Raw genomic sequence first — 19530 nt, 5'->3', positions numbered from 1 at the left:
AAACCCAGTCTTCCCAGTTCTTCCCCATATCTATACATGGCGTTGTCATTGACTCCGTTACCAGGAGTTGTTATTGATTTCTCTCATCCCCTCACATCTCTCTTCCAATCCATCAGTGGGTCCTCTAGCATCCACCGGTGAGATCGTCTTGAACCTGACCACACCTCATGTCCACCTTCCAGGCCACAGTCAACATCATCATCATCTTCTGTCACGACCATTAGAGTCCCTAAATGCCCTCCATCCCTGTCTCTCTGTCTCCAGTGCCGCCATTCCCACCTCCAGCCATGACTTGTCCTTCTCCAGCTGCAGGTGTTTTGAAAATACACATCAAATCATGCTGTTCTCCAACTCACAATTCTCATGTGTAGAATAAAATCTGGACTCCCCAACCTGGAGATCAGGGTCCCTCGCATCTGGCCCTTGTGGATTCCCTCAACTCTCCTCCATGCTTCTCCCCCGTTCCTCTTATGTGTCTGCCTGCTGACCTTTCCTGTTTCCTTCAAATACATCAGACTGAATCCAGCCATGGTGCCTTTATTCATGCTGTTCCCTGTACTCAAAAGCTCTTCTCACATTTCTTTCTGTGGCTCACTCCTTCACATAATTTCCATTTCTGCTCTAATAGCACCTCAGTAGAAAGGCCTTCACTGACCACTCCGTAGAAAATAGGACTATCCTTAGTCTCTATCCCTTTACAGCACCCAAAGCCATGTGAAACTATATGATTTATTTTATTGATTTGTTTCCTGTGTTTCCCATGATAGTGTATGCTTCATAAAGTCAGAGCCTTTGTTTCTCTCATTTATTATTATTAAAAAAAGTTTTTTTTAACATGTATTCACCTTTGAGAGAGCAAAAGTGAGGGAGGGGCAGAGAGAGTGGGAGACAGAGAATCTGAAGCAGGCTCCAGGCTCTGAGCTGTCCACACAGAGCCCTATGCGGGGCTCAAACCCACGAACTGTGAGATCATGACCTGAGCTAAAGTTGGACGCTTAGCCGACTGAGCCACCCAGACGCTCCTCTCATTTATCACTCTATCCTCAGACACTGGAAGCATGGTTGGGCTCAAATATTTGATATATTGATCTAGCTCATTTTCTGTAATAGAATCTCAATAAATATTTTTGAAATAAAGACTGAACCTCACTTAACTCCCACCATAACCAGTGAGACAGAAATGAGTTTTCCAATCATAGGTGAGGAAACTGAGGCCCAGAGATGTTAAATGAGTTGGCCATGGTTACACATCTGGTAAGTGTCCAAATCAAACCCAAGTGTGGTTTGACTTTAGAGGCCAGAGATTTTGTTTTCCAATTTTTTTTCCTATATTTTACTTTGAAATAATGTCAGACTTTAAAAAAAAGTTGCAAAAATGTACAGAGTTCTCTGGGTTTCCCCAGACGATGCCGTCTTCTATAATCATAACGCAGTTATCAAAACCAGAAAGTTCATACTGAAGTAGAGCTAGTTACCGATGTATGAACTCTATTCCCATTTTGCCACTTGCCCGACTAATCTGTCCTGTCTCCTCCGGCACAGAGGTCCTGGTCTCTCTCTTTCATTACTGTGAAAACACGACCGTGACCCTTCGGAAGAGGACCATATTCTCACTGGCGGGGTTTGGTCTATGCACAGTGCTGGGCACACGGGAAGTTTTCCGCAAAGATGGCAGTTCTTGTTGGGGAAACAAATGAAAAACAAATGAATCTTCCTTTTGAGGAGCGGAAGGCGAGTGCTTCTTGATGTTCTGTTTGCTTTGCTTAGCTTGGCCGACCTTGAAGTATTTATAAGAAATACTGAGAGCGGCGTGCTGAAGAAAGTCGAAAAAGGAGATTTCAAAGGATTGGTCGAGATCATGCGACACCTTGTGGCTCTCAAAGAACGGCAGAGCGTCACCGATGAGATGTTTGAGCCCTTAAAGCAGACTGTTGAGTTGCTGAAGACCTATGAGCAAGAATTGCCAGAAACCGTGTTTAAACAGCTGGAGGTCAGTGCCAAGTTTGTTTTCTGAATAAGAGAAACAGAGGGAAAGCTTCTGGACTTTAGGATGGGGTGAGGTGGATTGAGGTAAGTGAGAAACGGGGCTTGGTGAGGACCCAAGGCTCGTGATTTGGAACTGTCTGCGTGACAGCTGTGTGCTCTCTCGTACCTTCTGGAAACTCCGTAAATATGAAACAGCACAATGTTGGAGACAGATGCAGGAATTGGCGTGGGCGAAGTGTTTTGTTTTTTTGTGTGTGTTTTTGTTTTTTAGTTTTTTGTGTTTTTTTGTTTTTTGGGTTTTTTTTTTTTTTTTAGGGATGAGCAAAATTTTTGATACAGAGAAAGAAAAGCAAGTCTGAGAAATGTTAAGATGACCTTAGGGGGGTATGGGGCCTGAAAGAAACTAATTAAGTGCTCTGAGAAAATACAGAAAAAGGGCACAAGCTCCTGGGTTAGAGGCTGAGGGCAAGAAGGATATGGTGGAGTCAGAAGGAGGTGAATGCGAGGTGAGCAGGCGACCAGGGAGATGGGTCAGAACTGTCGGGGACAGGCACACCGCGCCCTGGCGTCACAGTGTGGCATCCTGGCGTCGAGGAAGACTTCTGGGCACCATCCAGCTTCAGGCCCGCGGGCGAGGGGGAACACTGTGTGGGTCTGACCAGACGTGGTCGTCCTCACAGGAGCTGCCTGAGCAGTGGAACAGCGTGAAGAAGACGGCCGTCGCGGTGAGGCAGCAGGTGGCCCCGCTGCAGGCGAATGAGGTGGCCATCCTCCGGCAGAGGTGCGCCGCCTTTGACCTTGAACAGCAGCAGTTCTGGGAGCGGTTCCGCAAGGAAGCCCCCTTCAGGTACGGACCCACCCGGCCAGCAACGGCGATCTTTGGGCTTCCGCGGGTCCTTCGGTTGAGTTCTTGGATCTTCGGCTTCTCACGGGTGAAGACTAGTTCCCAGTCTTCCCCTCCCACTTAGGTCTGCTGGTTAGAACCTGGTGCTGATGTGAGCAGAGCCCTGTTGTGGCCTGTATGAAGTGACCAAAGGTTGTGCAAACACCTTGCCTTAAAAACAGAAGTCTAGAGGCTTCCGGGTGGCCCAGTGGGTTAAATGTCCCACTCTTGATTTCAGCTCAGGTCATGATCTCGCGGTTTATGAGAGCGAGCCCTGTGTCGGGCTCCGGGCTGAGAGGCACAGTTTCAGGGCAGATCGGCCCCGGTGAGGGAACAGAAATGCTGAGTGCTGAGTAGTCAGAGGTGATTTTATTAGTACACAGGGAAGGCGAGAACTTTATCCTGCTGTCTGGAGGCAGCCTTCGGCTTTGGACGTGGTGCTTTTGTTCACGAGTCCTGCCGTGGCCTCAGGTCCCAGCCTAACAGCAGCTTCTCGAAGGATCCATGAAGGGGCTGGGTTGTGGACTGACTTGCCTTGGTCTCTCGGAGGGCAGGGCGGGAATGAGTGCCTTGTCTTACACTTCCTTGTGTGCGGCCTGACTCCCTCCTAACACGGGGCAGGGGTGGTGGGTTGGGGCTCAGTCTGGGAGGGCAGGATTCCAGGAGGGGATTAAACACCGTAAGGCACTTTTGGGGGAATCTAATAGCTGACCGCAAGGAGGTCTGGGGACCTGGCTGACTTCATCCTCCTCTTTTGAACTTCCTCGGTTCCATCGAGCCCCGGTTATTCCTGTTTCCGTGCGGCAAGTCCAGGGTTACACGGGACATAGAGCAATCAGGCCTGGGCTCAGATGAAATGAGCTTCTGGGCTAAGAATTCCTGTATGATAGGAGCCCGGAATTCCTAACCTGTCTGGAGAAGACCGTGCTCAGAACATATCTTCTGTGGGGCGCCTGGGTGGCTCACTCGGTTAAGCGTCCGACTTTGGCTCAGGTCATGATCTTGTGGTTCGTTGGGTTTAAGCCCCGCGTCAGGTTCTGTGCTGACAGCTCAGAGCCTGGAGCCTGTTCCTGATTCTGTGTGTGTCTCTCTCTCTCTGTCTCAAAAATAAACTATTAAAAAAGTTAAAAAAACAAAAACATCATCTGTGCTGGGTACATGGGCTCCAGCCATGCTCTGTAGTGTTTGAGGGTGTAAGTCCCCTGGCCAGTTCCCTCCTCCCTGGTGTTCTTTTGGTTTAAAAAAAGTGGCTGGTAGCATTTTGAAAGAATTTTGGAAGGCACTTTGGAAGCCTTTAAAGGAAGGATTTGAGGGGCGTCTGGGTGGCTCAGTCAGTTAAGTATCCGAGTTTGGCTCAGGTCATGAGCTTGACGGTTCACGAGTTCAAGCCTTGCATCAGGCTCTGTGCTGATGGCTCAGAGCCTGGATCCTGCTTCAGATTCTGTGTCTCCTCTCTGTACCCCAGCCTGCTGCCACTCTGTCTCTCTCTTTCAAAACTAACTCTTTTTTAAAAAGGAAGGATTTGAGTTGAAAGATTTCTTTCATGCTCTACTTAGTGATGCTCAGACTCCTCCCCACTCACAATAAGTGGTCTTAAAACAACTATAGGATGGATGAGCCATTCACATGGGCCCATGTTGTGCACACACGAGTTTTGCACGACTTCTACCTTGGTGGAGAAGCGTACCAGGGGTCTGTGTCTGGTCCTCTGTTCAGCGTCAGGGGCTCCAACTGGTTCTCCGTGTCCTATGTCTGGTGGTGTACCAGCTAAGATGGGTACCCTCCTTTAATCTAGTTCTTCGACTTGCTTTCTGGTTCCCTCGCTGAGCTTCATGCTGGGTTTCCTCTCCTGTTTTGGACAGACGAGCTTAGAAGTCTCCACACTGGAAAATGCCCTTGGTAAAGAGTCAAGGGCCCTTACCCAGAGAAAACAATATCACGTGGGGAGACAACGTGCCAAAGGAACTAATGAAGCCCCCACCCCCCCCCCTAAAAAAAACCATCACAACTTTAGTGGAAGGAAATCCAGCATAATGATTAAGCACACGGACTCTGGATTCCCGCGGCCACATGTCTACTCACGAGTCTATGACTTACTGCGTGTCGGGGAAGCTCACCAGCTCTGAGCTTTAGTTCCCTCGCCTGTAAATTGGGGTTCTTGATAGTATCCATCTCATAAGGTTGTTGACAGAATTAAGAAGTCATCTTTGTGGGCCGTGTGGGTGGCTCAGTCAGCTAAGCATCCAACTCTTGATTTTGGCTCAGGTCTTGATCTCGTGGTTTGTGAGATTGAGCCTGGTGTCTGGCTTTGTGCTGACAGCGCAGAACCTACTTGGGATTCTTTCTCTCCCCCTCTCTGCCCCTCCCCAGCTTACGCTATGTCAGAATAAATAAACTATTTTTAAAAATACTTTTATTTATTTTGAGTGACAGCACACATGGAGGAGGAACAGAGACAGAGAAAGAAAGAGAATCCCAAGAAGGAAAGAATCCACATGGGGCTTGATCTCACGAGCTTTGAGGTCTTGAGCTGAGCCCAAGTCAAGAGTTGGATGCTTAACCAACTGAGCCACTCAGGTGCCCCAAGAAATAAATGAGCTTAAGAGAAAAAGAAGTCACCTTTGCAAGTTTTTAGCATAGCATCTGGTACTACGATGACCAGTCATCCTGGCTTTCCCTTGGCTGTTCTGGTTTGAGCGCTGGAAGTCTCATATCCAGGGAACCCTCTCTGTTCCAGGCAAATCGGAACTGTCGGTCGCCCAGCATGGCACACAGGCAGGGCCTACGTGTTCCTATCAGTCACTCCCGAAACCTACACTGAGTGGCTCCTATCTCCCAATTACTGTATCTGGGGCTAGAGAGAACAAGATGAGGGTGCTAAGAGGCAGGGAACAGAGGGGTAAACTCTGCGTAGGATGGACATGTGAGCCGCCATGTTGGCTGCACATCAGAATCACCCAGGAAGCTTCTAAAATTACCAGTGTCCAGTCCATCTCACAGACCAACCTGGGGACAAGACCTGGCATCTGTACTTCGTAAAGGTCCTGAGGTGATCGCACCGTGCAGCCAAGTTTGAGACTTGCTGCCCTATGGGGAAGTAACTGGTTCCCTTTTAAGCAATCACGCCAGGGCATAAAATTCCAAATGAGTCTGTATCCCTTCAGAATAATTGTCTTTGGAGCTATGCCCTTGTTGGAAGGAAACGTCTCTTGCTCCAGACATTGGTGAAACTCTTTGGGGACCGTTCTCTCAGAGTCTGCGACATACTCTCTTGACTCTCTTTTGGACATGCAATTGGGTTTTTGAAATTTAACACCGATCATGCAGAGCCAAAGCTGGTGAGGGAGTTGGGTTATGGAGCTGTGTAATACTTCCTTAGCATTAACAGTCACACCAACGGCAGGCAACAGCCATAAAAAAGAAATGACACTAATCTCTGCATCAACTGCCCTTTCCGAATTTTTTCAGAAAAGGGGTCCCAGAGATATGTGGTGAAAAATTTTCCCAAATGGACTTTGGATAACTGCTCAAAAGGACATGACCCCCGTTTGTGGATGTGATTTTGTGTGTCTGTCAGAAACGAAGTATCCCTCCTTCATAATTAGGTCGCGTACGTGTGTTGACTGGCCAGTGCTGTTTTTTAACGTGTCGGCTGCGTTGCGTGCTTTTTTTCTTCCTTAGCAGTCGTATCTGCTGGCTGGGTGGATATTGCTTCTCTCAGCTGGGTTTTCCAAATCCGCATCTGTTAATTTGACATGCAGATGAGTCCTTGCAAGAGAACACTTTGAAAAGAGAGCTGCAGCATGGAAAGCCAAACATGACTTCGATTGCGATGCATTTTCTCTTCTTGTCAAGAAAACATCAGGACTAGAGCAGAATTGTGGATTTATGGCTGAAGGGAATCTTACTGGGAATCAACTCGCTCCAGTGTTGTCTTCCCCTCAGCTTGGTTTATGTGAATCTCTGTGTTTGACATTTTAAGGTTCTGTATGTGGCGAAGGGTTTTAATTCTGGTCCCTTCGCTTTTAGATCATTTAAGAGTTTCTAAAATGCAGACCCTGGTGCATTCCTCTGTGAGCGCAAGTTTCTGTCCCTGGTGAGATTGCAGGTTAAGCTCACGCTGATCTTGTCTTTGAGGAGGAAAAAGAAAGTGAGTATCTCATTAGGGTCCTGCAGCCTGTCAGGTGCCGCTTGACGTCTGGTTGCTTGAGTTGAGTTTCTTTGTGTTCAAGTCTTACTCCCTCCTGTAGTTCTTAACTCTAAGCTATATCAGCATATTCGTAGCTGAGCTCCCTCACTTCATAGTAATTGGCTAACTCCTCATGTTCAGATTCAAGGCTTTTCACAGCTCTTCAAGTCGGAGGTGAATTGTCCCCTTTGGGCAAAAGGAATGTCTCCATGCTCCTAGTGGTATTCTCTGGTTCAGGGTCCTGACTTTGAGTGCAGTCTTCCTGACCTTAAGGAATGATGTCTTGATGTCTAGTTGTCTTACTCACATCAAGACCAAGGTTATCTACAGCTTTCTTAGGCAAAGCACTTGACCTCGATGAGCTCCAGCTCAATGGAGACCATTAGTGTTTTTAGCTGGCTGACAACCGGATTCTGTGAATAATTGAGAGAGCTTTCTTGAAGATACCTTACCTTTGGACACTCCCCTGCATAACAACTAGAGAAAGCAAAGCTCTCCAGATAGCCCAGGGCTGCATGTGTGAGGAAAGAGGAGCCTCGGTCTTGCTTGCACAGTGTCTGTTGTCTCTTCAATAGCTGGAGAAAAGAGCCATGTTAGTCGCTAAATCTCCCTTGAACATATCACCATCCTGAGACAAGTCATTAGTTCAGCTTCACCCTGTGCTTCCAGTTAATCGGACTCATTCACATAGTTCAGGCTTCCCCGGAGCCTGAGAAGAGGTAGTGGTCTCAACATTGGGGTCAGCAAAAAATGATATTGTTCTAGGATTTTAAGATCATACATACTCAAAACAAAAAATCCTTACTTTCTGACCTCAGAGATGATTTCAAGAATGAGTACTTAGACATGTTCATTGGAGAGGCACCTGGGCGACTCAGTCGGTTGAGCATCTGACTCTTGATTTCAGCTCAGGTCATGGTCCCAGCTTTGTGGGATCGAGCCATGTATTGGGCTCCATGCTAAGCATAGAGCCTGCTTAAGATTCTCTCTCTCTCTCTCTCTCTCTCTCTCTGCCTCTTACCTCATGCTCTCTCTCTTTCAAGAAACAAAACAAAACAAAAAACAAACAAAAAAAGACATGTTTGTTGGGTGGCCAACTTTAACCTCCCCCAAGGAGGCAGTTCACACCCCCTGTAGAAGATGGTGTTTGAGCCAGTGGGAAAAGGAGGATTTGCCATTTGGAAAAAGACAAGTTGGAGGTGAGGTTATTTCAGGCACAGGAAGAACACCCAAAGGCACTGAAGGCTGAAAATGTGGGAAGCAGCTGGCTGGCCACATGTGTGCATGGCTAGGATGCTGGAAATGGGGGTGAGAACAGAGCTGTCCACGGAACCAGGTTCTGACCATGATCAACCACTGAGGAGCCTAAGCATGAGAATAGCGTAGTGTCAATACCACTGTCCTATGGCCACAGAGAATGGGGTGGAGCAAGAACCACTCAGCACCAAGTGCTCGGTGGGAGAGTGATGGCGGCAGCCCGGGAGAGAAGCAGTACCCATGGATGGACAATGGCAGTGACAATGGAGAATGGGTTGGAGAGAGATGCGGGAGGGGAATAGGCAGGGTTGATTGGGTACGAGAGATGAGCGAGGAGGAAGGGAGGAGAGACTGGCACAGTTCTCTGTCTTCCATCCTGGACCACTGAGTGGAAGTCACTCTTCCACTGCTCACTTGAAGATGGGGGCCACCGAATGGAAAGAACTAAAAGATCCTAGGATGGGATGAGTTGAGTCATAGGATTCCCACGGGGTACCAAGCAGAGATGTGTCCTCATTGAGCACACAGGTGTGGTTCTGAGGTTAAACATTTCCTGCCCACCGGCTTCCCAAGAATTAATTTAAATCACTTCTTCCTCCATCTCTTTCCACAACTATGTATAGGTCAGGCTTGAGTCGATCATTCTTCTGAGCTCATACGCACGAAAGCACCGAATTTCCATTTCTCTCAATTATAAGTTTATTCATCCAGACATTCCAGGCGTTTTTCTCCTTAGATTAAAATATTTTTGCATTATTGTTTCAATTTCAAAGACTTACTACACCCCTTTCCCTCCATGGCTTTCTTGTTCTCATACCATATTGCTCCCCGAGGATTCGGAGAGCCACTTCCAGCTTATTACGCACATTAATCAGATCTGTGAATATCCTGACGGTGTGCACTAGAGTTTTGAGATGGGAAGAGGGTTACCTGCCCTCATGTCTTGGGATTCTTTTCACCACTTCGGCCAAATTAACTTTTATGTGTGCTCGGCTGCAGGAAATGACTGTCCACAAATTTAAACCATAAACAAAAATTACGCCATGCGGTCGATGACGTTTGGAGTAGGTTTGACAAATGGTTGCCTCTTCCAGACATCTGAGGAGCAGGTGTTGATTTCAGGGTGTCCACGTGTGCTAAGGAAAGAGTGGTGAGAAAGACCATTCATTTTCTTTGGGGTGTATGCCCTGAACACCCTGAGAGCTCACGCCTTCTTTCATGAGTTATTCCAGAATTATACCCCATTCATAGATTAAACAGAATGTGGGCTTTTAGAAGTTTGCCTCTCGGATCTTGTACCAAGAGCAAGTGGCTAAATTCATCTTCCAAGTGGCTCCCATCAACATAAAAAGTAGATCAAACACACTACAACCATCAGTCTTTGGAAATGAAGAGTAAGGAGAGAAACTGGCCATGCACTTGATCTTTCCTGCCGGACCATGAGAATATTGCATTTCTTTCCTTCTGGTTCTTTTTCTACCACTGCCCTGGGGGAGAAAGCTCCGTGTCTAGACAAAGGACCTTCTTCAGCTCTGAGATCTTCAACCTCCAATTCTGTTCCAGAACCCTTGGGGGCTGGAGACCAGCAAAGATGTGCCATGATGTTTGGCCTTACCCTCTAAGACATAAGTCCACAATCCCAGCACACGAGACAAAAACCATTTAGATGGAACTAGTAGAATCAAATGTAGCAAGCATCAAAGTTAATCTGACACTAATTTAATGGGATGCATAACTGTTATTGTGTTGCATGGTAATTAGGCGTAAGTGGCGAGCAGTTCAGGTAGATGACTTTAATTAGGATTCCTTTCCATCCGTCAAGTCAGATATTTCCAAAGACAACTGAGCAGAGAGGCAGTTCAAGAAAAAGATGTTGTCTGCCATCCTCCCCTCCACACCCCACCACCCAACCAACGTTCGCGAGCGTACGTACACACGTGTGCAGCACGCGCACATGCGCTAGACTGGAGGAAACGACCGATTCTTTCAAATGCTCGTTTAGCCTCAGCTAAACCTTGATGATGAAGCGCCATGATACCTTATTTTGATTTTAGAGGAGCATGGTATTCACTGTTAAGTCATGGGGCACCCCCAAATCTGGCCCTCCGGGTACACAGAGAGAAGAAACCGGAGTTGGTGATGGGGAGGAAAATGAGAGCCTCCTTGCACACTTGGGTTCCATGTGCTCCTGACCAAAGAAATGTTATCTGCCCACATGGGTTCCTTTGCACATCGGGTCCGTCCGTCCGTCCTTCCTTCCTTCCTTCCTTCCTTCCTTCCTTCCTTCCTTCCTTCCTTCCTTCCTTTCGTTCTTTTGTTCTTTCTCTTTCCCTTCCTTCCTTCCTTCCTGCCCTCCTTCCTTTCTTTTGTCTTCCTTCCTTCCTTCCTTCCTTCCTTCCTTCCTTCCTTCCTTCCTTCCTTCCTTCCTTCCTTCCTTCCTTTCTTTCTTTCTTTCTTTTTCTCTTCCTCCCTCCCTCCCTCCCTCCCTTCCTTCTGATTTTAAGTCCTTTCTATATGCAACATGGGACTCTAACTCACAACCCCAAGATCAGGAGTTGCGTGCTCCACCGACTGAGCCATCCAGGAGCCCCTGCCTGTGGGATCCTTATGTTGGAAGAGAGGCGAGGCCAGGAATGCAGTTCTGGAAGGGTAGTGCTGTGAAGCCGGTGAGCCCTGGGGAGGCTTAGGGGCAGTGGATGCACGCTGTGAGCACTGGAGAGAGAAGAGGGTGGGGACATCTGCAGAAAAACTGTAAAACTAGGTATAGTGCAGATAGCAGTTGGGTAAAGAACCAGAGGCCACCTAGGATTCAGGAGAGAGCAGGCCAGAGTGGGCTAAGGGTCAAGATCAAGGACAACTTGGGGGAGGGACTGAAGAAGAGGATCCAGACTTGAAGCCCATAGCGAAGGGGCACCACAGTGACTGGACAGGGCCTTGGTGATGTCTCTGTGCTCGGTCTCCAAGGTCCTCTATCCATGGTTCCCAAACATGGAGGTGCTGCTGCCCGAAGGTCAGGCCACCCATGTGAGCTTCTCCACGGTCAAGGACATGAGCCTGGCACACTGGAGGTACCCAGTGAGCTGTGCCTGGGCTCCACCTCTAAAGAGCTTGATTTCATGGGATGGGGGAGCAGCCTGGGCATGGAGACCATTCAAAGCTTCCAGCAAATGCTAACATGTCACCCAGACTGAGAGCCAGTGCCCCAGAGGGAGTCTAGGGTTGGATTTCTAAGTGCCAGCTCTCACCTAAAAACCACCTACCACCAACAGTCCTGGCCAGTCTGGCTTTATAGCACCTACAGAAATACAACCATGTTCTGCATCAGGTGCTCCGGAGCCAACTCGCAGAAGCAGAGTCTAAAGGGAGCCTGAAAAAAGGGATGGTCCCCTTTATTCCCAGATGGGGGACTGGGGGGCAGTGGAAAAGGAGAAGAGTTTTACCCTCTCAGATGTGAAAGAGAGATCCAAGTGTGATGTTCCCCCGGAACTGCCTCTTCTCCAGCTGCGTGTGCTTCCCTGACCCCGACCTATCCCTTTTCTTCCCAGGCTTTGGTGCCTGTTACTGCCCTTTGCTAGAATACGAGGCATTTAAAGGTCTGAGCTGGCGTCACCCTGGCGACTCTGGGACGTGAGCCCCCGCGCGCTGTGCTCACCAGAGGGTACTTGTTTCTGTTTTGTAGGTTCGACAGCGTGGACCCTCACCGAGCGCTGGATGCCAGGCACGTGGAGATCCAGCAGATGGAAGCAACCCTGGCCTCCATCTCGGAGTCGGCGGGCCTGTTTGAGGTCAGCGTTCCTGACTACAAGCCGCTGAGGCAGTGCAGGCGGGAGGTGTGCCAGCTGAAGGAGCTCTGGGACACGATAGGAATGGTCACCTCCAGCATCCGGGCCTGGGAGGCCACCACGTGGAAGGAGGTCAATGTGGAGGCCATGGACTGGGAGTGTAAACGGTTCGCCCGGTACATCCAGCAGCTGGGCAAGGACATCAGAGCCTGGGATGCGTTCGCGGGCCTGGAGAGCACCGTGTGGAACACCCTGGGCTCCCTGCGGGCGGTGGCCGAGCTGCGGAGTCCGGCCGTCCGGGAGCGGCACTGGCGGCAGCTGATGCAGGCCACGGGCGTGAGCTTCACCATGGACGAGGCCACCACGCTGGCCGACCTGCTGCGGCTCCGGCTGCACCACTTTGAAGACGAGGTCCGCGGCATCGTGGACAAGGCCGTGAAAGAGCTGGGGACGGAGAAGACCCTGACGGAGCTGCACGCCACCTGGGCCAGCCTCGAGTTCCAGTGCGAGCCCCACCCGCGGACCGGCGTCCCGCAGCTGCGCTCGGACGAGGGGCTCCTCGAGGTCCTGGAGGACAACCAGGTCCAGCTGCAGAACCTGATGATGTCCAAGCACATGGCGTTCTTCCTGGAGGAGGTGGCCGGCTGGCAGAAGAGGCTGTCCACGGCCGACGCCGTCATCTCCGCCTGGTTTGATGTGCAGCGCACGTGGTCGCATCTAGAAAGCATATTCATTGGGTCCGAAGACATCCGGGCTCAGCTGCCCCAGGTAGCTGCTAAGGAGACCCCGCTCCCTGTGCTCCCTTACCCGAGTTGAGGGAGGTGCTCCCTGTTGGCACCGTCCTGTCTGGTCTTGCCTTCGCTCAGAGGCACCTCCAACGAGCACTGGCCTCCCAGCCCACCAAAAGTCAGGCAGAGGGAAAGAGAGGAGGTGAAATGCACACCCATCGATTTGTTCCTGGATGGGTGGGGAAAAGAAAGGAGAGTCTATTGTTTTGACCTATCTGTAAGAAAGGAAATGGGGACTGTCAGCTACTGAAGTTTGGGATGAGTTGCTCCACAGATCATTACAGTGCAGAAAGTGGGCATCATTTCCAGGCAAGTTCACGTCCCTTCCGAGCCGTGAGCCACACTCTGCAGCCTTCTGGCCTATACTACCTGCTAAACACCGGTTCGCAGGTAAATCCGCAGCACCGAGTTCCTCTGAAGTATACGTTCTCCTCATTACTACCTTCCCTGTGGTTGATTGCCCCTTCTAATTTGTCTTAATTAACGTGCCATTAATTTACCCACCTCTCAGTTGACTCTGATTCATTAGATTTTTTTTTTTTTTTTTTTGCAGACTTCTCTGCACCCCATCAGCACAGAGAGCTCTTTGCCCACAGATTAGTTTCGTTTCCAAAACGTCACGCGTTGGGCAAGTTTCCCTTAAAAGTCGAAGTGCGTCCCCCTCACAACGTTGTATTTTTCCAGCTCGTCCCACAAAAACATTGTCTAAGGTCTGATGGCAGATGGAAGGTTGTGCATCCGGAATGAAAAACAGCAGAAAACGATTCTGATAGAGATGTGGTCATCAGGCCAGATGGAATAAGCCAGACTTTTCTCTCTCTCCAGTGCTAGGGACTGGAGAAGAGCAGGCTTCATCAGGAGGGGAGGGTATCATTGGGGACTCCGGTAGAAGCTCTACAGGAGGTATCTGAGAACTTGCAACTTGCACCAGAAAGAATTAGTATCATTAACTTCTCAGTGGCAAGGGTTTGTGCGTGAAGTATGCAAACACATTTAATTTTTTTTTGTATTACCAGTGCGATAACAGAGACAATTTGAAAACATAATAAAATCGGTCATAATCTTACACCCTAACTAGCAACTATTTTCATTCATTAGGAATATTTCCCAACATGGCTTCACACATACAGGCATTTCTATACAGTTGCCCTCTGGGGAATTACAATTTTCTTTTCAGCGGAGCGCTCATGATCTGGGTTTCCGATACATCTGTAACCTTGATGCTTCTTGCATCTTTCGCGGGAACAGAATATTGCTTATTGAGCAAACATGACATACCCGCCCCCCGCCCCATTTCTAAATCTTCTTGGAGAGGGGTGTGGATTGCAGATATTCGGAGCAGACCCCGCTGGGTGGTGCAGGCTGAGTTTCAGCTCTGTCCTGTGGAGCTGTGGGATCTTGGGCAAGTTCCTTAACCTTTCTGTGCTCTGGTTTCCTCCCGTGAACTGAACAATTACCAGTACCTACTTCAGGGATATAACTGAACGATGCACACAGCACATACTGTTGTGATAATTGCCTGTGATAATTATACCACAAGCTCTCGCCACGTGCCAGGTTTTGAGCTAAAGTCTGCATATGTTATTGTCTGCATTGTGTCAACGACGTTGTTTCGCACTGTGTGTGCTTGAAGGAAACAATGGTAACGAATTAGTTCCACCTCACATTTGCTGAAGACCATCTTCCTTTGGTTACGTAAGCTTTAGCATGGACCCAGGAAAAGCACTGGACCCGCTGTCCACCTGATGTAGGAAATATGTCTTTTATGCCAGCGGTTCTCAAAGCCTGGTCTGGGGACCCTGACCTTTGTAGGGGATCCTCAAGGTCAAAGCTGTCTGAAGAATAACGCTAAGATGCTATTTGCCTTTTGCACTTTTTTCCCAGAGGCTACATGATAGGCGACATCATGACAGATCGAATGCAGAGCAAGAAAGAAAATCTGGTCGTGTTCTAACGCAGACATTAAATTTGAGGGGGAAAAAAGTGAAACAACGTCTCCTCCTCTCTAAGTTTCTTTGTTTTGGAAAATACAATGGTCTTAGATCAAAGCATATTATCAGTTCACCATTGTGGGTTTAACATCGTTACTTTTTAAACGAGTTAACAAACATTTTTTTAAATTTGTCAACTTCGGCTTCCAAGGGAGAAAATGCATTGATGGCTATATTACCCACATAAAAAGAAAGCCCTTTGCACTCCTTAGTGATTTTTGCAAACACAGAGGGAGGGATTTTATGGCCAAAATGTTCAGGATCTGCTGTTTTAAGCCCAGGGTATTTCCTTCTTGATGTTTTAGGACGTCTCCTAGGACCAGTTCCTGCCTCTGAATTGCTACATAAGTGAATCTTCTTCGAGTCCCAAGAGTGGTGGTTAACTTTCCCCCACATTAATTTCAGGATTCTGAAAGATTTGAAGGCATCGACATTGACTTTAAAGAGCTGGCTTATGATGCTCAGAAAACTCCGAATGTGGTGGAAGCCACCAACAAACCAGGTCTTTACGAAAAACTGGAAGATCTTCAGAGCAGGTGATCATCGGCTTCCTGCTGCCTCCCCTTTTTATACCGAGGAAGGTGGTGGTTCCTTTTCCCCGTTCCCTGAGATCCTTACTGTCTTTCACTGTCCGACCAAGTGTGCATCTGTGTGTGTGTTTTGATTTTCCTGTGTGTTAGGTAACGTGGGGTATGAGTAGAGACGTTTATTTGGGTAGAAATGCACCAGTGCGTATATTTACAAATACTCACTGTGTTTCTGGCACGGATTTCTACATGTATTCTATGTACCGCATCTGTCTGCATTTGGGTCATGTCTGTGCGCTTCTGCGTCTATGCAAACTTCATTAGAAAATCCCGTGTCTGTGCCCTCAGATTGCACCTGTGTGAGAAGGCCCTGGCGGAGTACCTGGATACTAAACGGCTTGCCTTCCCTAGGTTTTACTTCCTTTCCTCTTCTGACCTGTTAGACATCCTTTCCAACGGCACAGCTCCGCAAGAGGTAAGCTGAGGGGGCACTCATGGAAACGTCTAGAAAGTCTGAGGGGCTCCCAAGTGGAGAGGATTCCGATTCCCCATTGTGCCTCCTCTCTCTGGCAGGGTGTGTATTTCAGACCCATGTTCCCACCAGCATCTTCTGTGTCCACCGTTAATGCTTCTCAGGGAGCCCCCAGCCTGTCTGTGGCTATAACCCCCAAAAGGGGGTGCTTCGAGGATGGGGAAGGTGGAGGGGGTAAGCCTTCACAAGAGAGTGCGTTTGCGTGGATTCTGAAGAGAGATCCAGTATAGTGCTGTCAAAAGTTAGAGCGAAAATTTCCAGGGGAGAGGAGACTGAAGGTTGTATTAACTCGGCATTTTGTGATTTTTTTTGTGTGTTTATGGAAAGAATATATACGAGGAGCTCAAAACATGGGGTTCTGGCCCCTGGTTCTAGCCATTTGGTGAATTTTCCTCATTTGTAAAAGAGAAGGCTACTATGTTACAGCTTCTTTTCCCTCTCTGTCTCTCTCTTAACATGAAAGTTGCTAATTGAAGCATGGGTTGTATTTGGAGCTGTGGACCATGGTTCTCAAACGTCAGCTTCACCTGGGGGTCATTCTGGGAGCGTCAGAATCCCCTAGAAGCCTTGTTAAAATGCAGATTCCTGGGCCCCAGAGTTTCTGATGTGTCTGTGGGTCCAGGTGGGGCTGGAGAGTTTGCATTTCTAAAGATTCCCCCAAGATATGCCGGTGGCCTGAGGACCGTGCTTCCAGAAGGACTGTCCTAGACCAGAGGTCTGAGTCTCCAAGTAACAGGAAGGCAGGATGGGGTCTCTACCGCATGCCCACATAGCTCTTCACGCTTGTCACCCGAGAAGACTTCAAGGTCTGTGTGTAGGTCTCCACTTTTCCTTTGACCGAGGCTATCTGGTCAGAGTACCATGTTCAGAAGTTACTTGGGTGAGTCCTTGCCCACCCTGTAGCGTGCTTTTGTTATTCATTTGAAGTACGGTCGGGTTCGCGTATTTCTCTTGGCTTTGAGTTTTCGGGTTTTTGTTTTGTTGTGTGGTGTTTTGTTCCCATCCTTGTTGATTGCATTGTTTGAATGCATAGAATTCTGAGAGTCAAACTGTGCAGAAAGGCACGTGGGATGTGAAAATCCTGTCCCTCCCTCCACTCCCTGTACGTCACGGACCCCACTAGTTTCTGGTTTAACGATGCAAGAAACGAGCAGGTAAATAATTTTCTTATTTACCCTCCTTTTCCCACACAAAAGGGAGCCTGCTATCTATACTTGAATGCGTTGTTTTGTGTGTGTGTGTGTGTGTGTAGTTATGTATCCTGGAAATCACTCCATGTCCATTTAAAGGCATGGCCCTCATTTTTTTTTTAATACACCCGCATCGTAACTCCATGGATATGCCATAGTTGGCCAAAGGTTGTTGATACTCTTTTGCAATTACGAATCCTGTGGCAGCGAATAACTTTGGCTTTTGTACTGTTGGGGGTCGGCCTTCCAGGTAAATTCCTAGAAGTGGGATTTCTGGGTCAGAGGGTAAAAGCTCTATGGTCGGGTTAAAGATGGCCCTATTTCCCTCCATAGGGAAACAGCCAACCTCGGAGGAGAGCTTCTCTGATGGAGCCTAAAGGTGGCACCCATGCATTAGTTTTCTGTCTTCATCACTAACTTCCCAACTTCCTGAAATGATATTTTTGATTTGTTGGTGAGAAGCAAGACCTAAGACAGAGTACTCATCTCTAGAGTTAAAACCCACCTTTCTTTTTTTTTCCCTGTAGTTTTCTGGAATCGTTCCAGAGTAGCCCGTGCGTGGTGGCGTTGAGATATTTATCACACCAGCATCCTGTTTTGTAGCTCTACGTTCATTAATTCCACGCATAGGGAAAAGTCAAATATCATTGCCAGACTGTGCATGATGTGCTCATTCTTAAATACTTATTTTTATTTATTTATTTTTATTTTTTAAATTTTTTATTTTTTAATTATTTTTATTTATTTCTTGCTTGGTGTGAGTAAGTCTGTTGCTCCTCCCTCCCCACTGTCCCAAGAGATGAACAATAGTAGGCTAATCCCCAGATCCTTCTTTATCTGCGACTCTCAGTAATTTTTACAGGTGAGCGATTGATTTGGTCGAGTTTCGAACTCATGTGTCACTGCGCTTTCTCCTCAGATTCCCCCAGATGTAGATGTAGCTCAGATTTCATCTGAGGTCTGCCTCCTTCCCCTCACCCCCCACCCAGACCTTTCTAGGTAACCTCATTTGTTTCCATTTGGATCTCTGTAGAGATCAAAATTTAAAGTTTAATTTTAGAAAACTTTAATATGTTTATATACTTGATTTATTAATTTTTCCAACCCCCTATCTGAAAACCAGGACTTTCGTTATCTTGAAAAGGTTTTCTTTCTATATGCTTTAAATTTTTTTTAATGTTTGTTTATTTTTGAGAGAAAGAGTGAGAGTGGGGGATGGGCAGAGAGAGGGAGACATAGAATACAAAGCAGGCTCCAGGCTCCGAGCTGTCAGCACAGAGCACAATGTGGAGCTCAAATGCACGAACTGCGAGCTCATGAACTGAGCTGAAGTGGGGCGCTTAGCCGACTAAGCCACCCAGGTGCCCCTATTTCTATATGCTTTACAATAATTCTATTCCATTTATCTGAATTTTTTTCCCTTCAGGTTCAACATATTTCCATAAGCTGGGATTCTATTCTCTCTGTACAATATACATTACCTACATATATTCATATATGCTTTAAAAAAATTTAAGTTTACTTTAGAAACAGACAGAGACAGCGTGAGCAGGGGAGGGGCAGAGACAGAGGGAGAGTGAGGATCCCAAGCAGGCTCCTTGGCTGTCAGCGTGGAGCCTGATACAGGGCTCGATCCCATAACCCTGGGATCATGATCTGAGCCAAGATCAAGAGTCAGATGCTCAAGCCACTGAGCCACCCAGGCGTCCCATATTTTTATCTGTTAGCCCTCTTCCTTGGTGTTTTGTGGCTTCTCAAGCTCATCCACCATATTTAATTTGTTTGTGTTAATTTGGTTCTTAAGTATTTGCTGTTTCCTTACATCAGCTTCCTACCACTACCAATTCACCTCTACCTCATATTTTGTAGCATTTACGTTTCTTTTATTTAATTAAGAAACAAGGTGACCTTCATAATCACTTCTGCTTCCTTTATTAAAGCTTCTCCCTCCCTCCCTCCCTCCCCTCTCCCTCCCTCTGTTCCCCTCCCCCCTTCTCTCTGATAAAGGAGGTTCCGTCCCATCAAGATACTCATCCCAAGTCACCATGGGTGGGATCTCCCTCGAGGGCCCCCACAGTTTACTTCAACACAGGTAGAATTTTCCTCTCCCATCATCAGCTGGAGCCCTGGTTGTGGTAAATTTAGGATTACAGCTCGGGTCCCAGCAGCCTGAGGCGCTGTATCTTCAAAAGCTCTACCCAAGAGCAGCTTTCTGGTTATTTTTCCTCTCAGCCTGCCCTTCCCCTTACGTCAGAACCACGGCGTGGCTCTCTGGGACCTCTTCTAGAACAATCACCCAGGGCGTTATCAGAAAGGGGCCTCTGTGTCCGAAAACACAAGTGGTTTCAACAGCCGGGTGACTTCTTCTACAGGCCACTGCCCCACCATTGCCCTTCTGCTGCAGG

The 19530-nt window shown here is 48.0% G+C and overlaps 1 protein-coding gene across 1 annotated transcript in view; it reads left to right on the top strand.

Moving 5' to 3' along the window:
• DNAH9 (dynein axonemal heavy chain 9) overlaps positions 1-19530 on the top strand; it is a 332337-nt gene that overhangs the window by 73369 nt on the left and 239438 nt on the right. The window contains exons 18-22 of the mRNA XM_039231630.1: positions 1768-1990; positions 2667-2833; positions 11995-12865; positions 15282-15412; positions 15752-15878. Coding sequence (XP_039087561.1) covers positions 1768-1990; positions 2667-2833; positions 11995-12865; positions 15282-15412; positions 15752-15878 — 1519 coding nt within the window. The remainder of the gene's footprint in view (positions 1-1767; positions 1991-2666; positions 2834-11994; positions 12866-15281; positions 15413-15751; positions 15879-19530) is intronic.

Source organism: Hyaena hyaena, unplaced genomic scaffold, assembly GCF_003009895.1.
Source record: "Hyaena hyaena isolate Hyena2069 unplaced genomic scaffold, ASM300989v1 scaffold_58, whole genome shotgun sequence".
NCBI lineage: Eukaryota > Metazoa > Chordata > Mammalia > Carnivora > Hyaenidae > Hyaena > Hyaena hyaena.
The sequence above is the reverse complement of the archived record's forward strand: the minus strand, read 5'-3'. Positions and strand labels throughout refer to the sequence as shown.